The sequence below is a fragment of the Condylura cristata genome, unplaced genomic scaffold (assembly GCF_000260355.1).
Source record: "Condylura cristata isolate star-nosed mole 26May11 unplaced genomic scaffold, ConCri1.0 scaffold00022, whole genome shotgun sequence".
Lineage (NCBI taxonomy): Eukaryota > Metazoa > Chordata > Mammalia > Eulipotyphla > Talpidae > Condylura > Condylura cristata.
The window spans coordinates 17,106,677-17,130,991 of NW_004567123.1; the positions used below are offsets into that span (position 1 = coordinate 17,106,677).

A 24,315-nucleotide genomic window follows, 5' to 3' on the forward strand; every position below is an offset into this window, starting at 1 on the left:
CATGAGAATCACTCCGCTGACACTATTTGTTCGGACCCTCTGACCACCGCTGTCCGCCAAGGGCCAAGCCCCGATTTTTCTTTATGACCCGAGATCTATTTTCCCTCGTTTCCGCAGAAGGACGGTTGGCGGCTCAGGAGGAGGAGTGGACTTTTTTGAAGAGTAACGCGGAGGCAGACGGTCGCAAAAAAAAGTGACTGCGAAACTGCAGGTTTTCGCGCGCTTTTGCGCGGGTGGTTGTGGGTAGCGCGCCCTGGACGGAGGAAGGAGCCGCGGATGTGACCGCGCCGCCCGCAGGGCTTTCGGGGATGTTCGAGGACGAGCCCCACGCCGAGGGGTCGTCGGTGGTCGCAGCGGCCGGGGAGGCGCTGCAGGCCCTGTGCCAGGAGCTGAACCTGGACGAGGGGAGCGCGGCCGAAGCCCTGGACGACTTCACCGCCATCCGGGGCAACTACAGCCTAGAGGTGAGCGGCGGCAGGTGGGGCTGCCAGACCGACCCTCACTAGGCCCCACCCCCGCCCCGCCCCGCCCCTTCCCGGTCGTCTGGGGTGGTGGAATTACCCGCTCGAAGGGTCGCTGCCAGCCGGGCGCCCACGACTGCAAAGCTGGAAGGGCGGGTTAGATCAGTCAATTAATACGTTGGTTGTTTGTGTGTGTGTGTTTTCTCCCTTGAGGCGGGAAACAAGTCAGAGGAGCGGCTTGTCCAGGTCACAAGCCACTCAGGAGTCCCCCGGTCCCCAAAGTTGCACACTAGACTTAGTTAGCTCTCGCCCAGGCGTCACAGGCGGCTGTCAGGGGACAGCTATTGTTTAAAAACCTCGGCAGTGGTGTAAAGTCAATCACGTGCTTAGGCACCACGGTTCAGCCCTAAATGTCATCTCACCTAGTTCTCCCGGCTACCTCTTGAACACGTTCCGTCGTCCCATTCCACAGATGATGAAGCTGAGACCCCTAAAGGTCCCCACTGGGGTGGCGCTGTGGGCCGCTCACTTTCTAGCTCAGCACTGCACAACGGTTTGATCAAAGCCAATGAGCGGCTGTGCGTAACCTCTCAGCCACAACTTCCTCCTATCCCATGGGGATCGTGAGGTTTTTCCGGAAGGAAGTTTAGCACACACACCGTCTGGCCCCGAATAAAACAGGACTGTCCACTTGACAGGGAGTGTTATTTTCCAAGCAATGATAATATTAAGGCCCAGGACTATTCTGATATTTATTATAGGAAGCCAGTCATAAGGACAGTTGTAGAGACAGACTTGTGATGGAAGGCGTTTCAACATGGCACCCCACTGCATATATATTCAGAGGCTGTCCTGGGCTCACACCGGAGGGTTCCTGACGGCTGTCCAGTGAAATAATCAGTTGCTAGGTTCAGAGGCTTAGCGTTGGGTATTTGGAGTTGTGTACGTCTGTCTATCTAGGAAGGAAAGAAATAACCTGAGAGAGAAGCTTGTACTTCCAGAGTACAGCTGTATCATGGACAGTGATTGGCATGACTGCAGAGCTGAGGGCGTAATAAAGTAAGGAAAATTAAGAAGTAGGGCCTCTCTGTTGAAACACATTTTTAAAAACCTGTGCAAGCATTTCTGACATCATAGGTCCTGTCGTTGAATAAATATATATGGAGTGCACACATTATCAGATATTCAAATAGGGTCTAAAAAGGCCCTATTTTTGAATATGCCTACTTGTGTGCTTCCCCTTGCCTGGAAACTTCTCCGTCCCTCTCACTGCATGGAATATTGAAGAAGTAAATCTCCAGTTTGGCAGAGTAGATCAGGACATCTTAAACATTTGATTTAGGAATTGCAGATAAGTGAATTAAGATATCGTGTTTATTTTCCCCAGCTCCAACCTGATGGGCTCCTGCTTATATTTTAATTTCCCTCTACTTACCATTTGCCAGTTTTAAGTCTCCATTTGAATCAGTCAAGATAAGTTAATCACTACACTTTACTCACCCACAACACTTTACCTTCTTCTCTTCTTACAGCATCTATCTCACCAATTATAGATAGTATCTTTCCTCTTCTTAACTCTAAACTTTAGAGTTTGCTGAAATCAGAAACCATCTTTTTATTTCTAAGGCCTAGCATCAAGAAACTAGAATAATACGGGTTTTATTTTTAAGGGAAAAAATTAAAGCATTGATTCTAGTACTTAAATTTTCTGTATCTTAGTGGTATTTTCTGTGTCCAGGGATTTTCTGATTTTTGGATGCTAGACCCAACCAATTCATTAATCAACATTTGATTTTATTCTCACCTGCTTTAATGCCTTCAGCAAATAAGATGTCTTACTACTTTAGAGTAGGAATACTGGGTTGCCGCTTTATTAGTGGCCACCCCTTCCTCCATCCCCTTTTGGCTTATTTCAGCAAAAAATTTTAGCAGCCTTTTAAGGCCTGATCTTACAAGAGAATGGTGAATAGGAACAGTACCATATTGTGCTGTGAGATTTATGTTTAGTTCTTAATCCTTAAAATGTCAGGTATAGTTCCATATTGATGTCATGAAGTGAGTCTAGTAGATAGCTCAAGTGTAAAATAGAGAGTATCCTGAATAGCATGTTTTTTGTAGCATTGTAGACTGAGATAGTCTCCAAGCCATAGAGCCAATTGCCATTTTAAAGATCAAGGTAAATAATTCCTCAAATTTTTACCTCACCTAAATGACAGTCTCAAATGTTGTCCCATATAGGTATTCATTTTTTATACCTGACTCCCTTGCTATTTCTGTTCTCTTCTTTTCTTTGTCTCTTAAACTGATAAAAAAGAAACATGAAACTAAAAGGGTAGAAAAGAACTTAAGCATCATCCAGGCAATGAATGGTAGTTTAAAATCAAGAAGACTAATACTGAAATTTTTTAAGAGAACTCTTTCAATAATACTAGATTTGTAATATAGGTGAGAGATCTATCTTTAGATTAATACTAATTTAGTATGTTAGACAGAATGAGAATAGGAGTTTTATATTCATTACTACAACTAACTAAACTTAGTGACCTTGAGTAAATAAACCTCTCTAGTCTGCTGTTATCATAATGAAAATTTGACCAGATAAAACTAGTTCTAGAATGCAAGCATTTTAACATATCTATTATTGTTTTTGTCTTTTGTCTGTCAGGGAGAAGTTATACACTGGCTAGCATGCTCATTATATGTTGCATGTCGCAAAAGCATTATTCCCACAGTTGGAAAGGGAATCATGGAAGGAAATTGTGTTTCACTTACTAGAATTCTACGTTCAGCTAAATTAAGGTAAAGCATTTTGGTTTTTCAAACATTCATAAGTCCTAAATTTAACTGTACATTTTAATTTCTCTTTATTTTAAATCATTTAACTCATTCCATTCTGTTTGTTAATTGGTAACCTTTCCCAATTCTCATATAAGAATATTCTGACGTCAGTCAGAGACCTCTGTACTAAACTTTATAAATTTTTTCATTTTTAAAAAATTTGGAAATTACGTCAAGCTTTAAGAAAAGTTGCAAAGATAAGAAAAGTATAAAGAACACCCATATAACCTTGACCCAGATTCACCTTTTAATTTTTTACCCCATTTGCTTTCTCACTGGAACTTAAATATGTGGAACTTTCTCTCTAAAGTAATACATTTTCTTCAACCATTTCAAACTCTGGAGTTTTTAGGGTTCCCTATATATTGTCATATCGTCTGCAACTAGTTGTAATTTTACTTCTTTCCCTCTTGGATTCTTTGTATGTCTTTTTCTTGACAAAACTCTTAAAGAGACACTTAGATTCTCAGATTACAGTCAGCATGCCTGAAATCTCAATATCTTTTGACTGTTACTTTTTATTTATTTATTTATCTTAAAGATTTATATTTATTTGTGCATATAAGAACTAGGGTGTAGGCCATAGGTATGTGTTGGGGGGCGGGGTTGTTAAGAGGATTCACCAGAGAACAGAGTGGGGAGTAGAATGAGCAGATCTACTGAAATACACTGCTGAGGGGAGCAGTGGGTGAGACAGGAGAGGTCTGCTGTACTATATTGGTCAGCTCCCTGGCCAGGCATAGAACTCTTGCTCCTGTAGCTGGCAGTAGTTTGATAGTGCTGAGACTTTAACCCCTGCACCACCAGTGAGGCCCTTGACAGTTACCTTTAATGTCTTTGATCACCTTTAAAAAAAATTCCAAGTATCTTTCTTTATATACTAGTAGACACTTAAATGAGCTTAACACTACAAATATTCAGTCTAAGGCCATACTAATCTAGGAACATTGTAATTGAATTAGTCAAAAGGTAGATTGATCTATGTAATTTTCTGGGTATGTTCTACCTTCTTAGTTTATGTTTGATAATAGAACCATGCTTTGGTGCTTTATGATCAACTTCCAGAATCCACAACTTTGTAGATTCTGCTAATTTTGTGAACTTCTTGTTGATTAACAATTATACTAATTGCTTATGGTTTATTGTTAATGGTTTATATTCAGAACATTGTCTAGGTGCTTTGTAGTGAACAAAAAAGTAGGTAAGTACTATTATTCCCAGCACTGAAAACATTTTATATAATGACTGCTAAGTCAAACTCTATATTCCCATGGTGATTCTAAGACCAGAGTATTTTCATGGAATTTGAGAATAAAGTATTTACGCTCTTTTAAAAATAAATACAGGGGCCTTCCTAGGTGGCTCAGTGGGTTAAAACACAGCACTAAGAAGCTAAAGCCACTTCAGCATGAGTTCGATCCCCGGCCCCAGAGGTGACCCACATGGCTCGCAGACCTCTCCTGACCCTCCCACTGCTCCCCTCAGCAGTGTACTTCGTCAGTCTGCTTGTTCTGCTCCCTACTCTGTGTCTGGTGAATCCTCTCACTGCCCCTGCACTTCTGGCCTGTACCCCAGTTCTATATGCATAAGTTAATAAATCTTTAAAATAAATAAATAAAATAAATTCAGGTTTTTAAATAAAGATTCTTAAGCATAAACTTGTGTTCTTTTTGCATCCATTACATCATTTTTTAAATTTGCTTTTTTCCTCTACTTGTTTAGCTTAATACAGTTTTTTAGTAAAATGAAGAAGTGGATGGACATGTCAAATCTGCCACAAGAATTTCGTGAACGTATAGAAAGATTAGAAAGAAACTTTGAGGTGTCTACTGTTATTTTCAAAAAATTTGAGCCAATTTTTTTAGATGTATTTCAAAATCCATATGAAGAGCCACCAAAGTTACCACGAAGCAGGAAGCAGAGGTAAGGCTTTCAATCCTTACATAATTGATGTAAAAATCATGATACAAGCTTACTAAGGGACTCAGTATTCTTAAAGACCAAGTTTTTACCACAAGTATTGAGCTGAGAAAAACTTAAATTTCCTTTTAAACCCACTTATAATTACCTATCTCTGGGAATTTAGGGTAATGTTTTTCACTTTTTTTGTGTGTGTGCAGATTGGGAAGACTTACTTATTTAAAAATGAATCTTAGATTCTCCTTTGTGAATGGAATTTTACATGTAATTTAGCTTCTCTATTCATGTTTGCTATTTCAATTTGAATGTGATGTATGAGTGATTTTTTAACAAGTTAATCATAAAAAGTACACTTTTCTCCCCTTTTTAGGAAGATTCCTTGCAGTGTTAAGGAGCTCTTTAATTTCTGTTGGACGCTCTTTGTTTATACTAAGGGTAAGGTGACACATTAGTAGACACATATTTCTCCTATGGGAATTTAGTGATAATTAACTGGCTTTCTGGTTTTGTCTTATTTTTATAAAGGTAATTTTCGTATGATTGGAGATGATTTAGTAAATTCTTACCATTTACTTCTGTGCTGCTTGGATCTGATTTTTGCCAATGCCATTATATGCCCAAATAAACGAGATTTGCTAAATCCAGCATTTAAAGGCAAGACCTTATTTATTTTTGAAAACTGATGATCAGTTTTTATAAGAAAGTGTTAAGAGTTGACCACATGTGTTCTTTTTCCATTTTGTTGCTCTTTGTATCCCGTCAAACTAGGTTTACCATCTGATTTCCACACTTCCGATTTTAGTGCTTCTGAAGAGCCACCCTGCATCATTGCTGTATTGTGTGAACTGCATGATGGACTTCTAGTAGAAGCAAAAGGAATAAAGGAGCACTACTTTAAGCCATACATTTCAAAACTCTTTGACAGGAAGGTATTGAACTTATAAATAAGTGGCTGACATTTTTAGGAATCAGCAGCAGCAGCCCCACAACACTGTTTTAAGTTCTCAACCATGTAGGACTTGGGTTCAGGATTCCTAGGTTTCAGTCTCTATTGTCACGCAGAATTGCCATGTGATCTGTGATGAGCAAAACTGAACTTTTGAAGAGTGTGACAAACCATATATATACTGTTACATAGTGTAGTGTTGGAAGGAATTTTAGGAGATCCTGGTAATTATAAAGGACAAAACATTAGAATAAGCCTGATAAGAATTAAGAAAAACAGGTCAAAGTATGCTATTTTACTGCCATAACTTGAATAACTGCTCTTCATTAAAAGTAGGGTAATAATATATACATAGCAACTTAGCTTTGATTCCATATAAGCAGAGCAGAAAAATCCCTTGTAGTTTTGTAAATACTTGCGGGTTACCCCCATGCAGTCTGGATTTTTTTCTCAAAAATTCACTTAACAGGCCCTCCTTGGTGCCACAGCAGGTGAAAGTGCAGCACTGTAAGCTAATGGCAGTTGCTTTGGCGTTAGTTGAATTCCCCAGCCCTGGAGGTAGTCTACATGGTGCAGCAGCCCTCTCCTGACCCACACATTGCTCCCCTTAGCAGTGTACTTCGTCAATCTGCCTGTTTCGCTTCCCACTCTGTTTCTGGTGAATCCTCTCACTGCCCCTGCACCTCTGGCCTGAACCCCAGTTCTGTAGGCATAAATAAATAAATCTTTTTTAAAAATTCGCTTAGTTGTTTTTTTTTAAAGATTTATTATGCATATGGAACTGGGTACTGGCAAGGATAGGGGTTGTTAAGAGAATTCACCAGAGACAGAATGGGGAGCAGAACATACAGATGGAAATACACTGCTGAGGGGAGCAGTAGGCAGGTAAGGAGAGTTCTGCCATGCCAGAGTCACACCCTTGGCTAGGGATCGAATTTGTGCTGCAGTGACTGCCAGTAGCTTCATAATGCTGCAACTTAACCCTTTGTACCACCAAGGAGGCCCTACTTTCCCTTTTCCTTAAGCTATTATTTAAAATTTGATTGCTTTTATGAGAATCACTTGAGAAATTTGTTTAAAAGTGCTGCTTCAGGGCTTTCCCTAATGACGCAACAGGTTAAAGCACCACACTATGAAGCTCTCAGAAGCTACTGCAGCATGAGTTCAGTCCCCAGCCACGGAACTGACCCACTTGTGGCAGACATCTCCTGATCTGCCCACTGCTCCCCTCAGCAGTTTACTTCTTACATCTGCCTATTGTGCTCTCCACTCTGTCTCTGGTGAATCCTCTCACCCACCACACCTTTGGCCTGTACCCCAGTTCTGTAAGCATAAGTAAATAAATCTTTAAAAAAAAAGAAAAGTTGCTTCAGCTCAGATGTATATTATACATCTGACAAAAAGATGATATCCAAGATCTATACACAACTCAACAAAATGAAAACAGTTAACCTAACTTAAAAAAGGGTAGAAGAGTTAAATAGACACTTCACCAAGAAGACATAGAGATGACCAGCAGGAACATGAGAAAAATACTATCATCAGGGAATGGCAAGTCGAAATCACAATGAGATACCTGTGGAATGGCCCGCATCCCGCATCAAAAGGACCAGAAACAAAAAAGTGCTGGTGAGGGATATGGAGAAAAAGAACCTTCATACACTATTAATGGGAATGTTGACTGGTTTGGCCCTTAAGGTCAGTGGATTCACAAAATATTAAAAATAAATCTATCATATGAGCCAGTAATCTCATTGCTAAGTATCTACCTGAAAAATGCAAAAATACTGATTTTATTGTAGTACTATTTACAGTAACCAAATTATGAAAACAACAAAGATAGATGACTGGATAAAGAAAGATATGGCATCTATAACACAATGAAATACAACTCAGCAGTAAAAAAAGAACTCTTGCCATTTGCAACAACATGAATGGAACTGGAGGGGATAATACTACATAAAATAAATCAGAAGGACAAAGATAAATACAGATGCTTTCACATATATGGGACATAGAATAACAAAACAAAGGATCGTATAAAAACAAACCCTAGAAATCTGTAGAATTAAGGCCTACCAGAGGAGAGGGAGAGGATGGAGAGCAAAGTATAGAAGGAGGACCAGTAGACTAAGTATGAGGCCATAGCTCTGGATCATATACAGTGTTGTAAACCAGTGTTGCCTTAAAGCAAAAAAAACCCCAACCTCACCCTTAAGTGACTCTGAGGTCACTAAAACTTAAAAACCACTCACATCAATAACCTTCAAGATGTTTTCAAAATTTGACTTTGTATTATTTTTAGTACTAATTTACATGTTAAATAGTTTTTACTGTTCTAAAAGCAATATTTAGTTATTCTGATTTTGTGTGTTATTTATAACTACCACTAATATGAAAATTAGATTGTCATGTTTTTGTGTATATGTTGATATATTTAACTATATGTTATCACAAAATTACTTTCTCTTCCAAGATTTTAAAAGGAGACTGCCTCTTGGACCTTTCCAATTTTACTGATAATAGGTGAGTGGCTAGCACTAATATTATCTGCCTATTATAAGACCCAATAATGATCTGCTACATTTTGTTAAGTATAACATGTTGGAGTTTGTTAAATGCAGTCTATCAGTGTAACTTCCAAATTCAAGTTTCTTCTGTGATAAAGACATTGAATGTGTGCTGTCACTAAGCCTTGGGGTATTTTTTGTTTGTTTGTTTTTGTTTTTGTTATGATTTCTTTGCATATAAGAACTGGAGTATAGGCCAGAGGTGGGAGGGAGGGGGCATGGTGGTGAAAGGATTCACCAGAGACAGAGTGGGAAGCAGAACAAGTGGAGCTACTGAAACACTGCTGAGGGAGCAGTAGGTGAAGCAGGAGAGGTTTGCTGCAATTTAGGGAGGCACTGCCTTGTTATTTTTAAGTATATTTATTTTATTATTATTTTTTTAAAGGTTTATTTATTCATACAGAACTGGGGTACAGGCCAGAGGCTCAGGGGCGGTGAGAGGCTTCACCAGAGACAGAGTGGGGAGCAGAACAGGCAGATCAACGAAGTACACTGCTGAGGGGACCATTGGGCGGGTCAGGAGAGGTCTGCCACACCATGTGATCACCTCCGGGGCAGGCAGGAATCGAACTCATGTGGAAGTGGCTCCAGCTTTTCAGTGCTGTACTTTAACCCACTGCGCCACCAGGGAGGGCCAGTGTATTTATTTTATAAGAAACTATTGGAACTCAATACAGCTAGAAACTCAAACAATTACCTAGCTACTTCTATGTTTCATTTTTTTTTTAAAGATTTATTGATTTATGCATACAAAAACTGGGGTACAGGCCAGAGGTGTGGGTGGTGAGAGGATTCATCAGAGCAGAGCAGGGAGCAGAACAGGTAGATCTAACAAAATAGAGGAGAGCAGTGAGTGAGACAGGAGAGGTCTGTCATAATATGTGGGTCACCGACCTTGCTGGGGCTTGAACTCATGCTGCAGTGGCTGCGTATTGCTTCATAGTGCTGCGCTTAACCTGTTGTGCCACCATGGAGGGCGCTGATTTTATATTATATTAATCAAATATTGGCAATTCAGAATACGCTTATGTATTTCAAAGCTGCTACTGCCTCTTCAATGATCAGACTTTAATTAGGTTCACGTATTTTTCAGATTAAGTATATATTGTCTTTCAGTTTTCAAAATAATTTATTAATGTTTATGGATGTGAAGAATGTCCCTAGTTGGATAGGAATGTCCCTAGTTTGATATCACTAGAATTAACAAAAAAATTAGAACTATCAGCTTTTCCACACTGTAGAGTCTAAATTCATCTTCAAGTAAAGATAAATTCATTGTGTAATTTAGTTTTATTCTAACAGCTTAAAATCATTCTGTTTTCAGCAAAGCAGTGAACAAGGAATATGAAGAATATGTTTTAACTGTTGGTGACTTTGATGAGAGGATCTTTTTGGGAGCAGATGCAGAAGAGGAAATTGGAACTCCTCGAAAGTTCACTGGTGACACCCCAGCAGGGAACTTGACAGCACAGGCTAATGTGGAGTATAACCTTCAACAACACTTTCAAAAAGTAATATAACCTAGCCTGGCCTCAGTCTTGAATGATCTTTTTCTCTCTGTATGATTCTACTAACAGCAGAAGCATCTTTCAAGTTAAATCTTGAGTTTCTTCTACTAATTCATATTTCCCATGAAAACCTTAAAAGGTAATTTTTAAAACTATGTCACTTAGTATTTTTACCTTATTTTTTTACTATTTCTCATATTTTGGATATATTTTCCTGTAATACCTGGATTTTTCAGTAGGGTATGTTTGTATCTTAAGATAGATTTTATAATTTTTTATCATTCTTTATATCAATTTAGCCACAATTCTGTTTATTTAAAATTTAATTTGTTTTCCTACCCATGACAAGGTATGTGTTTTTCTTGAACCCCAGTCATATAACTTGGACTTAACCATATATACAGCAGAGGCTTAATTCTGTATTTATGTGTAAAATGGTTTGGAGGATAAAGTCTAATGGGGAATTCAGCGATCTAGATATAGAAAACTGAAGTTGTTTTGTTTTTTTTTAAGATTTATTTATTTATTTATACAGAACTGGGGTATATAGGCCAGAGATGCGGAGGGTGAAAGGATTCACCAGAGACACAGCTGGGAGCAGAACAAGGAAGTACACTGCTGAGGGGAGCAGCAGGCGGTCAGGAGAGGTCTGCCGAGCCATGTGGATCTCCTCCCGTGCAGGCAGAGATCAAATTCATGTGGAAGTAGCTTAAGCTTCTTAATGCTGTGCTTTTAACCCACTGCGCCACCCGGGAGGGCCAAAAACTGAAGTTTTTAATCCAGATTCTCCTTTGTCAACTTCAACAAATTTTTTTGTTACTGTGCCTGTTTTCTTATATGTAAAATTAAAGTATATATATTTCAGATGAGTGTTAGGAGAGAGTATAGATACAAAGTACTTTGAAAAAGAGTTATTCAAATGCAACTATATAAACAACATAATGAGATGGAAGGTGACTTTTTAATCTCAGATTTTTCTTTTCTAACAGAAAACATCGTTTGCGCCTTCTACCCCACTGACAGGACGGCGATATTTACGTGAAAAAGAAGCTGCTATTACTCCTGTTGCTTCAGCCACTCAAAGTGTGAGTCGGTTGCAGACTATAGTAGCTGGACTGAAAAATGCACCAAGTGAACAACTTGTAAACATTTTTGAGTAAGCCCAATACTATTCTTTTTTTTTTTTTTTTTTTAAAGATTTATTTATTTGTACATACAGAACTGGGGTACAGGCCAGAGGCTCAGGGGCGGCGAGAGGCTTCGCCAGAGACAGAGTGGGGAGTAGAACAGGCAGATGGTTCTGGGGAGTAGAACAACAGACACTGCTGAGGGGAGCAGCGGGTGGGTCAGGGGAGGTCTGCCGCGCCATGTGGTCACCTCCGGGGCAGGCGGGAATTGAACTCATGCGGAAGTGGCTTTAGCTTCTCGGTGCTGCGCTTTAACCCGCTGCGCCACCAGGGAGGGCCCAATACTATTCTTTTTTTAAATGTTTCTTTTGAATTAGATTCTGTATGCCATTCTGTTTTCAATATATTTAGAATTCTTGAGATAGTGTTTTTAATAATACATAAAAATATAAAGTTTTATTATATATTTCAATCACAAAGTACATTGATCTAAAATCAGATACCTGTTAAAGTATCTGTTAAAAATTACATATCTTATGTGGTACATTAGCTCAATGGAATATTATTCAATGATCATAAATGATAAACACATGCCTTTTGCAGCAGCATGGATGGAGCTGGAAGGGATCATGATGCTTAGTGAAATAAATTGGAAAGAAAAAGAAAAAGAACTGATGGTTTCACTCATAGCAGGAGCATAAAGGACCAGGGGAAAAATAATAATAATGAACAACTATATACTAGAGACATTTTATGGGGGTGGAGTGGAGGATGGGATCAAAAATGGGGGGGAGTGCATAGGACTGTGATGATGGCACACAGGTGAATTGGTGATGGGAAGCCCATGGGGATTACAATTGAGATGGAAAAAGGCACAAAATGATGCAAAAATAAATTATAATAAATTCCTTATCTTAAAAGTATGTAACTCTGACATTTAATTCTTATAAATACCCCTAATTTATACATTACTGTTTTTCTTTCTATATTGACTTTAAGTGAGTTCAGTCTAAATGTACAACAAATGATATAACTGATGCAGTGGGTGGTGCAACCATTAAATGGAATTAGATCCAGTTGATTAAGAGAAGGCATGAAGTCAGATCAGAGAATCATCTTTCCTAATAACCAGTGAAATAAGAAAATAGTGAAAATCAACAAACTCTTTACCAGCAACAATCAGATGAGGAGAAGGATATAGTCTTACTGTATACATTTCAAGAAAGAAAATGAACCTGGTGTATCCAGGGTACATTGATAGATTCTTGAAAATGCTCAGGGTGTGGAGAGAAGCAAATGGGGTGAGTAAGCAAACAGGTAAAATTCACTGCCTCCGCAACTGAAAGTCCCTATATACCACTACCAGGCTTACCACAGAGATGAAAAACTCTAGGAGCTTCCAGTTTCCAAAGTTTCATGCTGATTTGGGGAGCAGTTGTTACTGAACTAGAAGATAGCCCTGATTGGATATGTTGAACCTTAGAATGTGGGGGCATTTAACAAAATCTCAGAAAAGAAAGCAAAGTCCTGGGCTTCCATTAAAATGGAGCATAGCACCATCTAAGCTCTTCTAGTCCCCAAACCTTCAGTCTGCATAAAAGTGGACAGTGTGTTTCTGTTCTGCTTCCCACTGCTGAGGGGAGCAACAAGCAAGACAGAAGAGGTCTGCTGCGCCATGTGGGCCATCTTCCTGGCTGGGGATGGAACTCGCGCTTTAGTGGCTGTGGATAGCATCATAGTGCTGTGCTTTTAACCCCTTAAGCCACCAGAGAGGCCCAAGAACATAGTATTTTTACCATGTGTGATACCTAACTCCCTATATAGTATGGTTGGTTAGGATATTCGGCTTTGAGCAAATCACTTTTCCCCCCACCATGCTGGATTTGTTTGTCATTTTTTAATTAATACCTATGTTCTGTGCTTGAATGATAGAAAGGTGACAGTAATATAAAGTGCCAAGTATCTCTTCTCTTTTAATATTCTATTTTTCTATTTTTTCTTTTTTTTTTTAAATATTTATTTATTTATGCATACAGAACTGGGGTACAGGCTAGAGGTGCAGAGGCAGTGAGAGGATCACCAGAGACAGAGTGGGGAGCAGAACAGGCAGAACATACAAAGTACACTGCTGAGGGGAGCAGCAGGTGGGTCAGAAGAGGTCTGCCGCATCATGTGGATCACCCCCGGGGCGGGGATCAAACTCATGCTGAAGTGGCTTTAGCTTCTTAGTACTTTAACCTGCTGCCACCATGGAGGGCCCTCTTTTTTTTTTTTAAGATTTATTTATGGGTACAGACCAGAGGTTCAAGGACGGTGAGAGAATTCACCATAGAGTGGGGAGCAGAATAGGCCAACTGATGAAGTACACTGCTGAGAGGAGCAGTGGGCAGGTCAGGAAAGATCTGCTGCACCATGTGGGTCACCTCTGGGGTGGGGGTTGAACTCATACTGAAGTGGCTTTAGCTTCTAACCTGCTGTGCCACCAGGGAGGGCCTATTTTTTCTTTTGACTTTGATAAGTAGATGCATCTTATTGTTCTGGTGTTGTGTATATGTACATATGTATGTAAATAGACACTACACATCATTTCTTATTTTTCTCCAGATTCATTGAAGTATAATTTATATATAATAGGAGTCATCCTTTTTATTGAACAGTTAGGAGGTTTGACACATGCATATAATTGTGTAACCATCACACTCAAGGTATAGATCAGTTTCATTATCCCCCTTTTGTAGTTGGGCCCTCTGTCACTTCTAGCCTCTGGCATTTTGCTAACCCACTGAGGGGTGCATTGACCCGTACGTTCGCCCAAACGTAAGAGACTCGGAGACGTGAGAGAAGCAGGAGCCTGGGGTCTAGAGTCCGAAGTCGGTTTATTAGGACTGCCCATGGGTATATATAGCGGCTGTACTTGCAGTGAAAAACAGGAAATGTGCCCAACGCAGGGAGTGGGGTGCATGTTTGTACCAGGCCTGGGGCTTCTTGTAGCTTCTACCTAAAGCAAAGTAGTAGGCTGCAGCTGTTTACAGGACAAAGTGCACTGTGCTCTGCTGACTTGTTTGTTGGCCTTACTGGAGTGTGCTCACCCATACACAACATTAGCCAGTGTAGACAGGTGCACTTGAGGTCCTGTCAAGTTAGCCACACTGGCAATGATTGATATATCTTCTGTCCCTATAGTGTTGCCATTTTCTGGAATGTCATATAAGCAGAAACATAATTAGAGGTCATTTACTACTCTGATGTTGAAATTCTTTTGTGTATATATATATATATATTTTATTCATATAGAGCTGGGGTACAGGCCAGAGATGCGGAGGGTGAGAGGATTCACCAGAGACAGAGAGGGGAGCAGAAAAGGCAGATGACGAAGTACACTGCTGAGGGGAGCAGCGGGCAGGTCAGGTTGCCATGTGGATCTCCTCTGGGGTAGGCGGGAATCCAACTCATGTGGAAGTGGCTTAAGCTTCTCAGTGCTGTGCTTTAACCCGCTGCGCCACCAGGGAGGGCCTGATGTTGAAATTCTAAAGCACTATACCAAACGATTGTATAATGTTTAAAGATTAGACTTTTTTAAGTATGTTATGTTTACATACCTAGGTTTATAATTGAGAATAGAACTTTGGTCACTAAAAAACATACTCATTCGATGCAAATTAAAACCACAATGAGATATCACCTCACCCCAGTGAGAATGGCACATCTTCAAACAACTAGCAACAACAATTGTTGGCAAGGATGTGGAGAAAAAGGAACTCTCCTGCATTGCTGGTGGGAATGCAAACTAGTACAACCACTATGGAAAGCTGTTTGGAGGTTCCTCAAACTGCTAAACATGGAGCTTCCCTACGACCCAGCAATCCCATTCCTAGGTATCTATCCAAAAGACAGAAAAACACTGATGAAAATGATACTTGTACCCCCATGTTTATTGCTGCTTTATTTACAATTGGAAAAACATGGAAGCAGCCCAAATGCCCAAAAGTAGATGACTGGATTAGAAAGAGGTGGTATATATATACAATGGAATATTACTCAGCAACCAAAAAAGAGAAACACATGTCTTTTGCAGCAACTTGGATGGAGCTGGAAAAGATCATGCTTAGTGAGATAAGCCAGAAAGAGAAAGAAAAATACCGGATGGTTTCACTCATAGCAGGAGTATAATGGACCAGGCGAGAAAATAACAAAAATAATGAACAACCATATACCAGAGACATTCTGTGGGGGTGGAGTGGGGAATGGTATCAAAAATGGGGGCGGCCCTCCCTGGTGGCGCAGCGGGTTAAAGCACAGCATTGAGAAGCTAAAAACCACTTCCGCATGAGTTCGATTCCCGCCTGCCCCGGAGGAGACCACATGGCGTGGCAGACCTCTCCTGGCCCACCCGCTGCTCCCCTCAGCAGTGTACTTCATAGATCTGCCTGTTCTGCTCCCCACTCTGTCTCTGGTGAAGCCTCTCACCACCCCTGACCCTCTGGCCTGTACCCCAGCTCTGTATGCACAAATAAATAAATCTTTAAAAAAAAAAAATGGGGGGGAAGGGAGGGAAATGCACGGGACTATGGTGGTGGCACAGGGGTGATTTGGTGATGGGAAACCCGCGGGGATTACAATCGAGATGGAAAAAAAAATGTGCAAAATGATGTAAAAATAAACTTTGTAATAAAAAAAAATACTCTTTCTTCAAAGAAGAAATGTTGGTATTCTGGATTTTTTTCCCCAAGTAATTAGGTGCCTCTTGTATTTTATAGATCTTGTATGCGTAATCCTATGGAAAATATCATGAAAATAGTGAAAGGAATAGGAGAGACTTTCTGCCAACATTATACTCAATCAACAGATGAACAACCAGGATCTCACATAGGTAAGAAGATAAAGCTAAAATTTTTAATTTTCTTTCAAATCACTGAAAATAGATTGTCTCTCTAAAAAGTAGAAATCCAAGTTTTTCCTTCTTTGCTATTCTTAATACTTAAGATTTGAGCATATACAAGTTTTGTTTTTCAGTCTTTAGTAGCTGCATCTGATTAACATTTACTATTTATTGCACCTGTAGACTTTGCTGTAAATAGACTAAAGCTTGCAGAAATTTTATATTATAAAATATTAGAGACTGTGATGGTTCAAGAAACACGAAGACTTCATGGAATGGACATGTCAGTAAGTAAATTCATTCTCCTCCCAGCCACTGGCAAAAATCCTAAGCCTGAAAGCAGTGTGTTGAGAAGCTATATGTGGTGTTTTAGGGGTCAGTAATCAATGACAAGCTTTGCCAAGATGACATATTGGTTGATCTTAGTTGTCTTTGGTACATGCAGAGGTTACCACTCTAGGCAAAAATGTGAGAGACATAAAATTTATATTTGATACACCCTTAGTAAGTATACTTTCCTTTCAGTCTTTTTTGTTCTTCATTCCCAGCTAGCTAATAATGAAACGAGATGTTGGTAAACCCTTATATTGGCATAAGTTTGCCTTATACTCTGGACAGAATGGTAATAAGTCTAGCAACCTCAATCTTAACCATTGATGTCTTTTAAGACTTCTCTGAAATGCTGATTTCTTTAGAGCAGTATCTGCTTGTCTCTTGCCTACCTATTGGTGATGTATAGCAGAACAAGGAAGGGGAACTTGGTCTTACATCTCAGTCTGCCATCTCTCACCTAGAACCATAGTATGTTTTCTGTCTAATGTTCTCAAGCTCTTTGTTGCTCTAGTTCAGTCTTTATGGAGAATAATTCTTCAGTCCCCTGTTGGGATGAACTAGTGGCCTATTATGTAACTCCTTATAGTGAATGATTGGGTAGGGGGAGCGAGAGGAGTTGTAACTGCTGCAGGTTTTCAAATCCTCCACCTTGTCAGCCCCTGCCTAACCTGTTATCCATTTCGCCTGTGCCCTCAGTTGCTGTGTTTTTCCAAGCCGCATAGAGCAACATTTATTTGAAGTGTCTCTTGCGGCCCTTAATGTTTAATATCCTACTGTCTGCTAAGTATTTATCATTCTCCCATATACTTTCAGTCTTCATATATTAAGTTTTGCTGCTACAGATGATTACTAGCTTTGATTTTAGTGCTTTCTAATAATAAGTTCATGTTGACAAACAATAACCATAAAATTGGCAGAAAAAAGGAACAAATCTTAGTACTTTTATGTTGATGGGAATGTTTTCTATATATTATTCACTCAAATTTCAAATTAGATTGTTGTGTGTGACTCTTAAATTTAAGATCTACCACTGAGCAAGATTATATAAGAACATTCCTTACCAGTTTGAGAATGTAATGTACAGTTTTGTTTTGTTTTGTTTTGTTTTCATTTATTTCTAGGGTCTGTATAAAATAGCAAAGACTGAAATTACTGAAAAACAATAAACTGGGTCTTTCTCTTCTTCAAGGTTCTTTTAGAACAAGATATATTTCATCGTTCCTTGATGGCCTGTTGTTTGGAAATTGTGCTTTTTGCCTATAGCTCACCACGCACTTTTCCCTGGATTATTGAAGCTCTCAATTTGCGACCATTTTATTTTTATAAGGTGAGATGAGAGGTTACAGCATACCTCACATGAACACTCTGTTTATCTTAGAGCTGAAAAAATTAACTGTAGTGATGTCTGGAAAATACTTCCAGAGGTGTTCTGAAAACATGTATTCCTTTCGGGTATCAAGCACAAAAGGGAGAGGATGGGAGTAAATGAAGCCAGTCTCAGAGCTTCAGTTCTTTTTCCATTGCTGACTTGCAAATTGATTAGGAATTAAGTATTTAACTTTGTATTTTCTGTATTAACAAATGGAAGTCATTAGTCTGTTAAATAAATACATGATATAGAACAAAGACACTTTTTCACAGGAGAAAAAATTGTCCAAAATTGTGATTCTGGTCTACCTACTAAAAATATAATAACTGACATGCCCCTTCCTCAAATTTGAGCTGAGAACACGTCTTACTTATTTTCCCTTTTTTTCTGCTAGAACTATTTTTATTAACTTATAAAACAGAAGTTACTACTATGGTAACGTTTAATGCTCTTAGTATCTGAATTTGAGACTAATGCTATGGCACTTAATTGGCATGATCTAATTAAAGTTATTTGTGTTACTTATAAACTCTCAATGATAAAAAAAGTTAATTTGAAGTGTTAAATTTTTTTCTCTAAAAATTATAAAAAATGCAAATAATTGGAATTCTTATCTATTTGAATTGTTGACTGAATGGGATTTTAGTTAGGGAAAATTGCTTCTATATATTTACTCGAATGTTAATGTGTAAGTTCAGATTTTCCACTAGGGAGTATATATAATTTCGTTAAAGGAAGTAGTTAAGTTTTATCCTTACCTAAAGCAATTTGTTTTTACTTGTAACATCCTTGTTTCATTCTAGAAGCTAAATTCTTTTGTTTTAATAATGTAAGTAATATATATTCCTTGAAGAAAAACAAAAATGTACTTAAATATAAATATTAAAATCACATTATCATTATAAATAATAAGTGATGAGTGTATGTGGTTACTATCATAAGTTAATAATTTTTATTGCAGTTTTTCTTTGTATCCTAATGAACTTTTTTCCCCATTTTTTTCACCCCATGCTATGTTTATTCTCAAATCAAGTTACATGTTACCTTCAATTCTTTGCTAGTCTACTGAGGTTTTTTTTTTTTTTTTAAAGATTTATTTATTTATGCATACAGAACTAGGTTGCAGGCCAGAGGTGCAGGGGTGGTGAGAGGCTTCACCAGAGACAGAGTGGGGAGCAGAACAGACAGATGGATGAAGCACACTGCTGAGGGGAGCAGTGGGCGGGCCAAGAGAGGTCTGCTGTGCCATGCAGATTACCTCCAGGGCAGGGGTCGAACTCATGTGGAAGTGGCTTTAGCTTCCCAGTGCTGTGCTTTAACCTGCTGCACCACCAGGGAAGGCCAGTCTACTGAGATTTTAAATAAAAGTTAGCCTATTAATTCAAAATAAAGACAGTAGCAGTATTGGCATAGGTATGTTTTATTTGGGCACTGGGTAGTGTGGGTACTCTTATTAAAATAGAACTGTAGCATATATAAGTAAATTTCCTTTTGTAAATACACTATTCATTCTGTTCTTTTGAGCATATTGGGAAGAGTATTCTGAGAAGGGGCAGTAAATTCAAAATAGCACTGGATTGGAACAGCCCAAGATCTATCATTGTTGAGTGTTAACCAGTTTCTACCTTTCATTGCCACATTTTCCATGTATAAAATAAAACATGAAAAGCAGAAATGTGTATGAAAGTATTTGAAGATACTAAAAATTCCTTTAAATTAAAATGTATTAATAAGCCATGGAATTATAGTACAAAGATATTTTTGGTTCTGTGTTATTAATAAGACCAGTGCTAGCCATATATGGAAGCCTGGTATAGAACTGACTGCTTAAGAACACATTGCCATCTCAGTTTCCTTTTCTTCAGGTTATTGAGGTGGTGATCCGCTCTGAGGAAGGACTCTCCAGGGACATGGTAAAACATCTGAACAGCATTGAAGAACAGATTTTGGAAAGTTTAGCATGGAATCACAATTCTGCATTGTGGGAGGCTCTTCAGGCTTCTGCAAACAAAGTTCCTACTTGTGAAGAAGTAAGTCAGGGCTAGGCTGATAATCATGTCATTTTATAAAGTAACAGCTTTATTTACAAATAATTGACATACTGTACCATTTACTCAGAGAGTACAATTCAGTGTTTTTTTAGTATCCTCATAGATATAAATAGTCATCAGTACATTCAACTTTGTCTGTTTTGTTTTGTATTTATTTATGCACACAAGAACTGGTGGTACAGGCTAGAGGTACAGGGGATGAGAAGATTCACCAGAGACAAAATGGGAAACAGAACGAGAAGATTGACAGAAATACACTGCAGTGGGCAAGACTGGAGAGGTCTGCCACGCCATGTGGGTCATTTCCCTGGCCAGGGATCAAACTCATGCTGCAATGGCTTCAAGTAATTTCATAGTGCTGCACTTTAACCTGTTGCACCACCAGGGAGGACTCCAGCACATTTTATTTTGAAACATACTGATTGTTTCCAAAAGAAACTGTAATCTTTAGATACACTTTCTTGTTCCCTCTAGTCTTAAGTAAGTAGTAATCTGTTTCTGTTGTAGTGATTTGCCTGTTCTGGACATTTTTGTGAAGCCATATAACATGTGATCCTTTGTTACTCTTTAATTTAGCATAATGTTTTCAAGGTTATGTTGTAGTATATATCAGCACTTCTTTATGTGATTTGAAACTCCATTACGTGGGTATACCACTTTTTTTTTTTTTTAAGATTTATTTTTAATTTATACATATAAGAGCTGGAATGTAGGTTAGAGGTGAAGGGGGTGGGCTGGGGATAGGAGGTGAGAAGATTCACCAGAGACAGATTGGGAAACAGAACAGGTATATTGACTGAAATACCCTGCTGAGGGGACAGTGGGTGAGATAGGAGAGGTCTCCCGCACCATGTGGGTTAATTCCCTGGCCGGGTATCTAACTTGTGCTATAGTAGTTGCTGATAGCTTGATAGTGCTAAGACTTAACCCCTTGTACCCCCAGGGAGGCCCAGTATACCACTTTTTTTATACGTTTATTAATTGATGGATATTCGGGCTCTTTTGGCTGTACTACTGTTGTGAACATTTATGAATGAGTGTTTGTGAAGACATATGTTTTCATTTTTCTTGAGTATGTGAGAAGTAGAATTGTTGAACTCAGTTGAAGCTATTGGGGAGCTTCCAGAGTACTTTCCAAAGTGGTTGAGCCATGTTAACAGTCCTACCATTAGTGTATGACGATTCCAGCTTCTCCAACACTACTTGTGTTTTTGATAATAACCACCTTAATGTATGTGAAGTAATATCCCTTATGACTATAATATACAACCAGTTTTCACATGTTTATTATATATATCCTCTTTGGAACTATATATATTTAGATCTCTTGTCCATTTTCTAAAATCGGTAGTCCTTTTACTATTGAATTGTAGGAGCTCTTTATAATCAGATACAGCTCCCTTATTTGATATGTGATTTGCCACCAGGGAGGGCCCCAATGTTTAAATTTTATAAAACCTAAAGTTTGTGCTTACAAATCATACATTTAACAGTTTAATGGTATATGAGAAATTTTTTTCCCACTACCTCATTCTTTTGTAACTCTTTTCATCCTTCTTTACTTTTCTGCATCTCTTTATACTTCACTGACGTTCTTGAATTTTTCTCTAATCCCAAACTACTAGACTTGTCCAGGATCAGAAAGAACTAAAATGAGGTGATTTTTTTTTAAAAAAAACTTTCACCTCTGTTTCTTTTATCTTTTGCAATAGATCATATGTGAGTACTTGTGATAATTCACTATTGATCAATATTTTCATCGTAGAATGCAAAGAATGGAAAGCTCTGAGCTTAAAGGAAAAGGATTTGTGTTAAAGCTCTTTGTGTATTACTTTGTAGTAGTGTATCCTTGGGCAAATTTTCTATTTTGAGCCTCAGTTTTCTCATTCCTACTTGGAGAATGATTGCCTCTTTCATAAGTTTATTCCTAGTGGTTAGTAAACTTATATGATTAAATGAGATAAAGTCTTTACATATATCAAGGAATATTAATTATGAGCACTTTATGCCAGTTGTTACATTTTATGAAAAAGATAAGGGGAACAGAACAGTTAAAGTTAAAACTTTTCTCATTTTTTTATGTTAAAAGTTTCCATCAGGGCTCTCCCTGGTTGTGCAGTGCTAAAGTTCAGCACTCCAAGTGAGCTGCAATTGTTTCAGTGGGAATTTGATCCCCACCCCAAAGGTGATCCACATGGCATGGCAGACCTCTCCTGACCCGCCTGCTGCTCCCTTCAGCAGTGTATTTTGTTAGTCTGCTTGTTCTGCTCCCCACTCTGTCTCTGGTGAATCCTCTCACCACCCCTACACCTGTAGCCTATACCCCAGTTCTGTATGCATAAACAAATAAATCTTTTAAAAAAAGTTTCCATTAGTGGGTTTATATATATCTGTGTATATCTAAAGCAAAGGGATTTTGTTTTCCACAGGTTATATTTCCAAATAATTTTGAAACAGGAAATGGGGGAAATGTACAGGGACATCTTCCCATGATGCCAATGTCTCCTCTAATGCATCCAAGAGTCAAAGAAGTTCGAACTGACAGTGGGAGTCTTCGAAGAGGTAGATTCAACATTGGTAAAACAATAAAAAATTATTAAAGATTTTTTTTGCAGAGAAAATTTCAATTGCTAATATATTAAGAAATCTGATACAGCTATCAAGATATGAAAAGGAATTTAATGCTTATGCTTCTATAATTCATTGTATACTTTTTAATATTAAAGTAGGGGTCTCCCTGGTGGTATAGGAGTTAAAGTCTCAGCATTATCAAGCAGTCAGCAGGCATTGCAGCATGAGTTCTATCCTGGCCAGGGAGCTAACTCACATGGTGCAGCAGACCTCTCCTGTCTCAAGACTGTCCCAAGACTCTGGTAGGAAAAGATCATTCCAAGGCATTTCCAGTTAACTTCATGGCCATGATATCAGTCTTTCCTTGGAATGTTTGCTTTAAACACCCATCACAGTCAGATTCAAGAACTGCTTCTTATATATAAAGCATCCAGGTAGAGTCCTGTTAATGGGGAAATGGAAGCTACTGAAGTAATTTACATTTTTTTAGTGAAAATGGGAAGAAAACTGTTTTGATAACGCTAGAACTCTAGAGTTTTTTCTTATGACTATTTTCCCTCTCATCTCAGTGAACTATCAAATCATTGCCAGAGGTAATTTTTGTACTTTTTAAGCATATTTTGAAAACAAACTACATGACTCTAATTATCTAGTGAAATGCTTTTACTTTAAAAGCATACATACACACACAATCTCCCAAACCCCACACACACATGTATACCTGTTAGATACAGTGCAAGAGAGAATTGTGGGTAAAGATACAGGGTTGCAGGGAGCTAGGGGCATCCTGTACTTAGTGGAAAGGGGAAAGGTCAGCTCTGGCAGAAGGAGAACACTATCAGAAGACATCACGCATACCCTTACTGTCTTTTTAATCAACACACTACTGCCTACCTTTATATTAAAGCAGATTAAGTAGAGTCATACTGCCTTTACTTATCTTCATCTATTAAACTTATAAAAGATAACCCCATATCTACAAAATCAGAAAACTACAGCTACCACCTTAAACTTCTTGAAGCAAGTTGATGAACCAGATTGCCCTTTTTTTTTTTCCTTCTCAGCTGTTATTTTTAGGTAAGCTGGGGAAACAAGTTAACTAGAGTACTTATAAATTTAGTGGTAATTTCATTCTGTTTGTCAGCTTATATTTTACCTTGATATCTTGCTCCTTTAATATAAGCAGATGTTCAGAGAACCAGGAAAGTGAGCTGTCATAATATTCATATTTTGTTGTAATGAGTTAATTGCATGCCTGTCTTTCTTACTTGATATTCCATGAGGACAGAGGCTATATTATTCATTGCTGGATGCCTCGTGCCTCTCTCTCAGCATAGTACCTGATTATCTGTTAAATGAATAAGTAAACCTGTTTTACTATAATACATGTCAAACTATTTTAAATTAATTTTTCTTTTTATCAGATATGCAGCCATTGTCTCCAATTTCTGTCCATGAACGCTACAGTTCTCCTACCGCAGGGAGTGCTAAGAGAAGACTTTTTGGGGAAGACCCTCCAAAGGAAATGCTCTTGGATAAACTTATAACAGAAGGAACAAAATTAAAAATTGCTCCTTCTTCAAGCATTGGTGCTGAAAATATATCAATTTCACCTGGGCAGAGTCTTCTAACAATGGCCACAACCTTAGTAACAGGGACAACAGGACATAAAGTTACAGTTCCATTACATGGTAACATTTTAATGCACTTATTTTATTTTTTTTCTGAGTTGGATAAAAAAA

General features: G+C 38.5%; 1 protein-coding gene across 1 annotated transcript in view; it reads left to right on the plus strand.

The window, feature by feature from the left end:
* The first annotated feature begins 308 nt into the window (after positions 1-308).
* Positions 309-24,315, plus strand: part of RBL1 (retinoblastoma-like 1) — a 40,393-nt gene continuing 16,386 nt past the window's right edge. The window contains exons 1-15 of the mRNA XM_004687209.2: positions 309-464; positions 3,127-3,260; positions 5,022-5,222; positions 5,590-5,654; positions 5,745-5,873; positions 5,988-6,148; positions 8,642-8,691; positions 10,060-10,246; positions 11,233-11,399; positions 16,128-16,240; positions 16,433-16,536; positions 17,772-17,909; positions 19,817-19,981; positions 22,432-22,564; positions 23,998-24,264. Of these exons, the coding sequence (XP_004687266.1) occupies positions 309-464; positions 3,127-3,260; positions 5,022-5,222; positions 5,590-5,654; positions 5,745-5,873; positions 5,988-6,148; positions 8,642-8,691; positions 10,060-10,246; positions 11,233-11,399; positions 16,128-16,240; positions 16,433-16,536; positions 17,772-17,909; positions 19,817-19,981; positions 22,432-22,564; positions 23,998-24,264 (2,170 nt within the window). The remainder of the gene's footprint in view (positions 465-3,126; positions 3,261-5,021; positions 5,223-5,589; positions 5,655-5,744; positions 5,874-5,987; positions 6,149-8,641; positions 8,692-10,059; positions 10,247-11,232; positions 11,400-16,127; positions 16,241-16,432; positions 16,537-17,771; positions 17,910-19,816; positions 19,982-22,431; positions 22,565-23,997; positions 24,265-24,315) is intronic.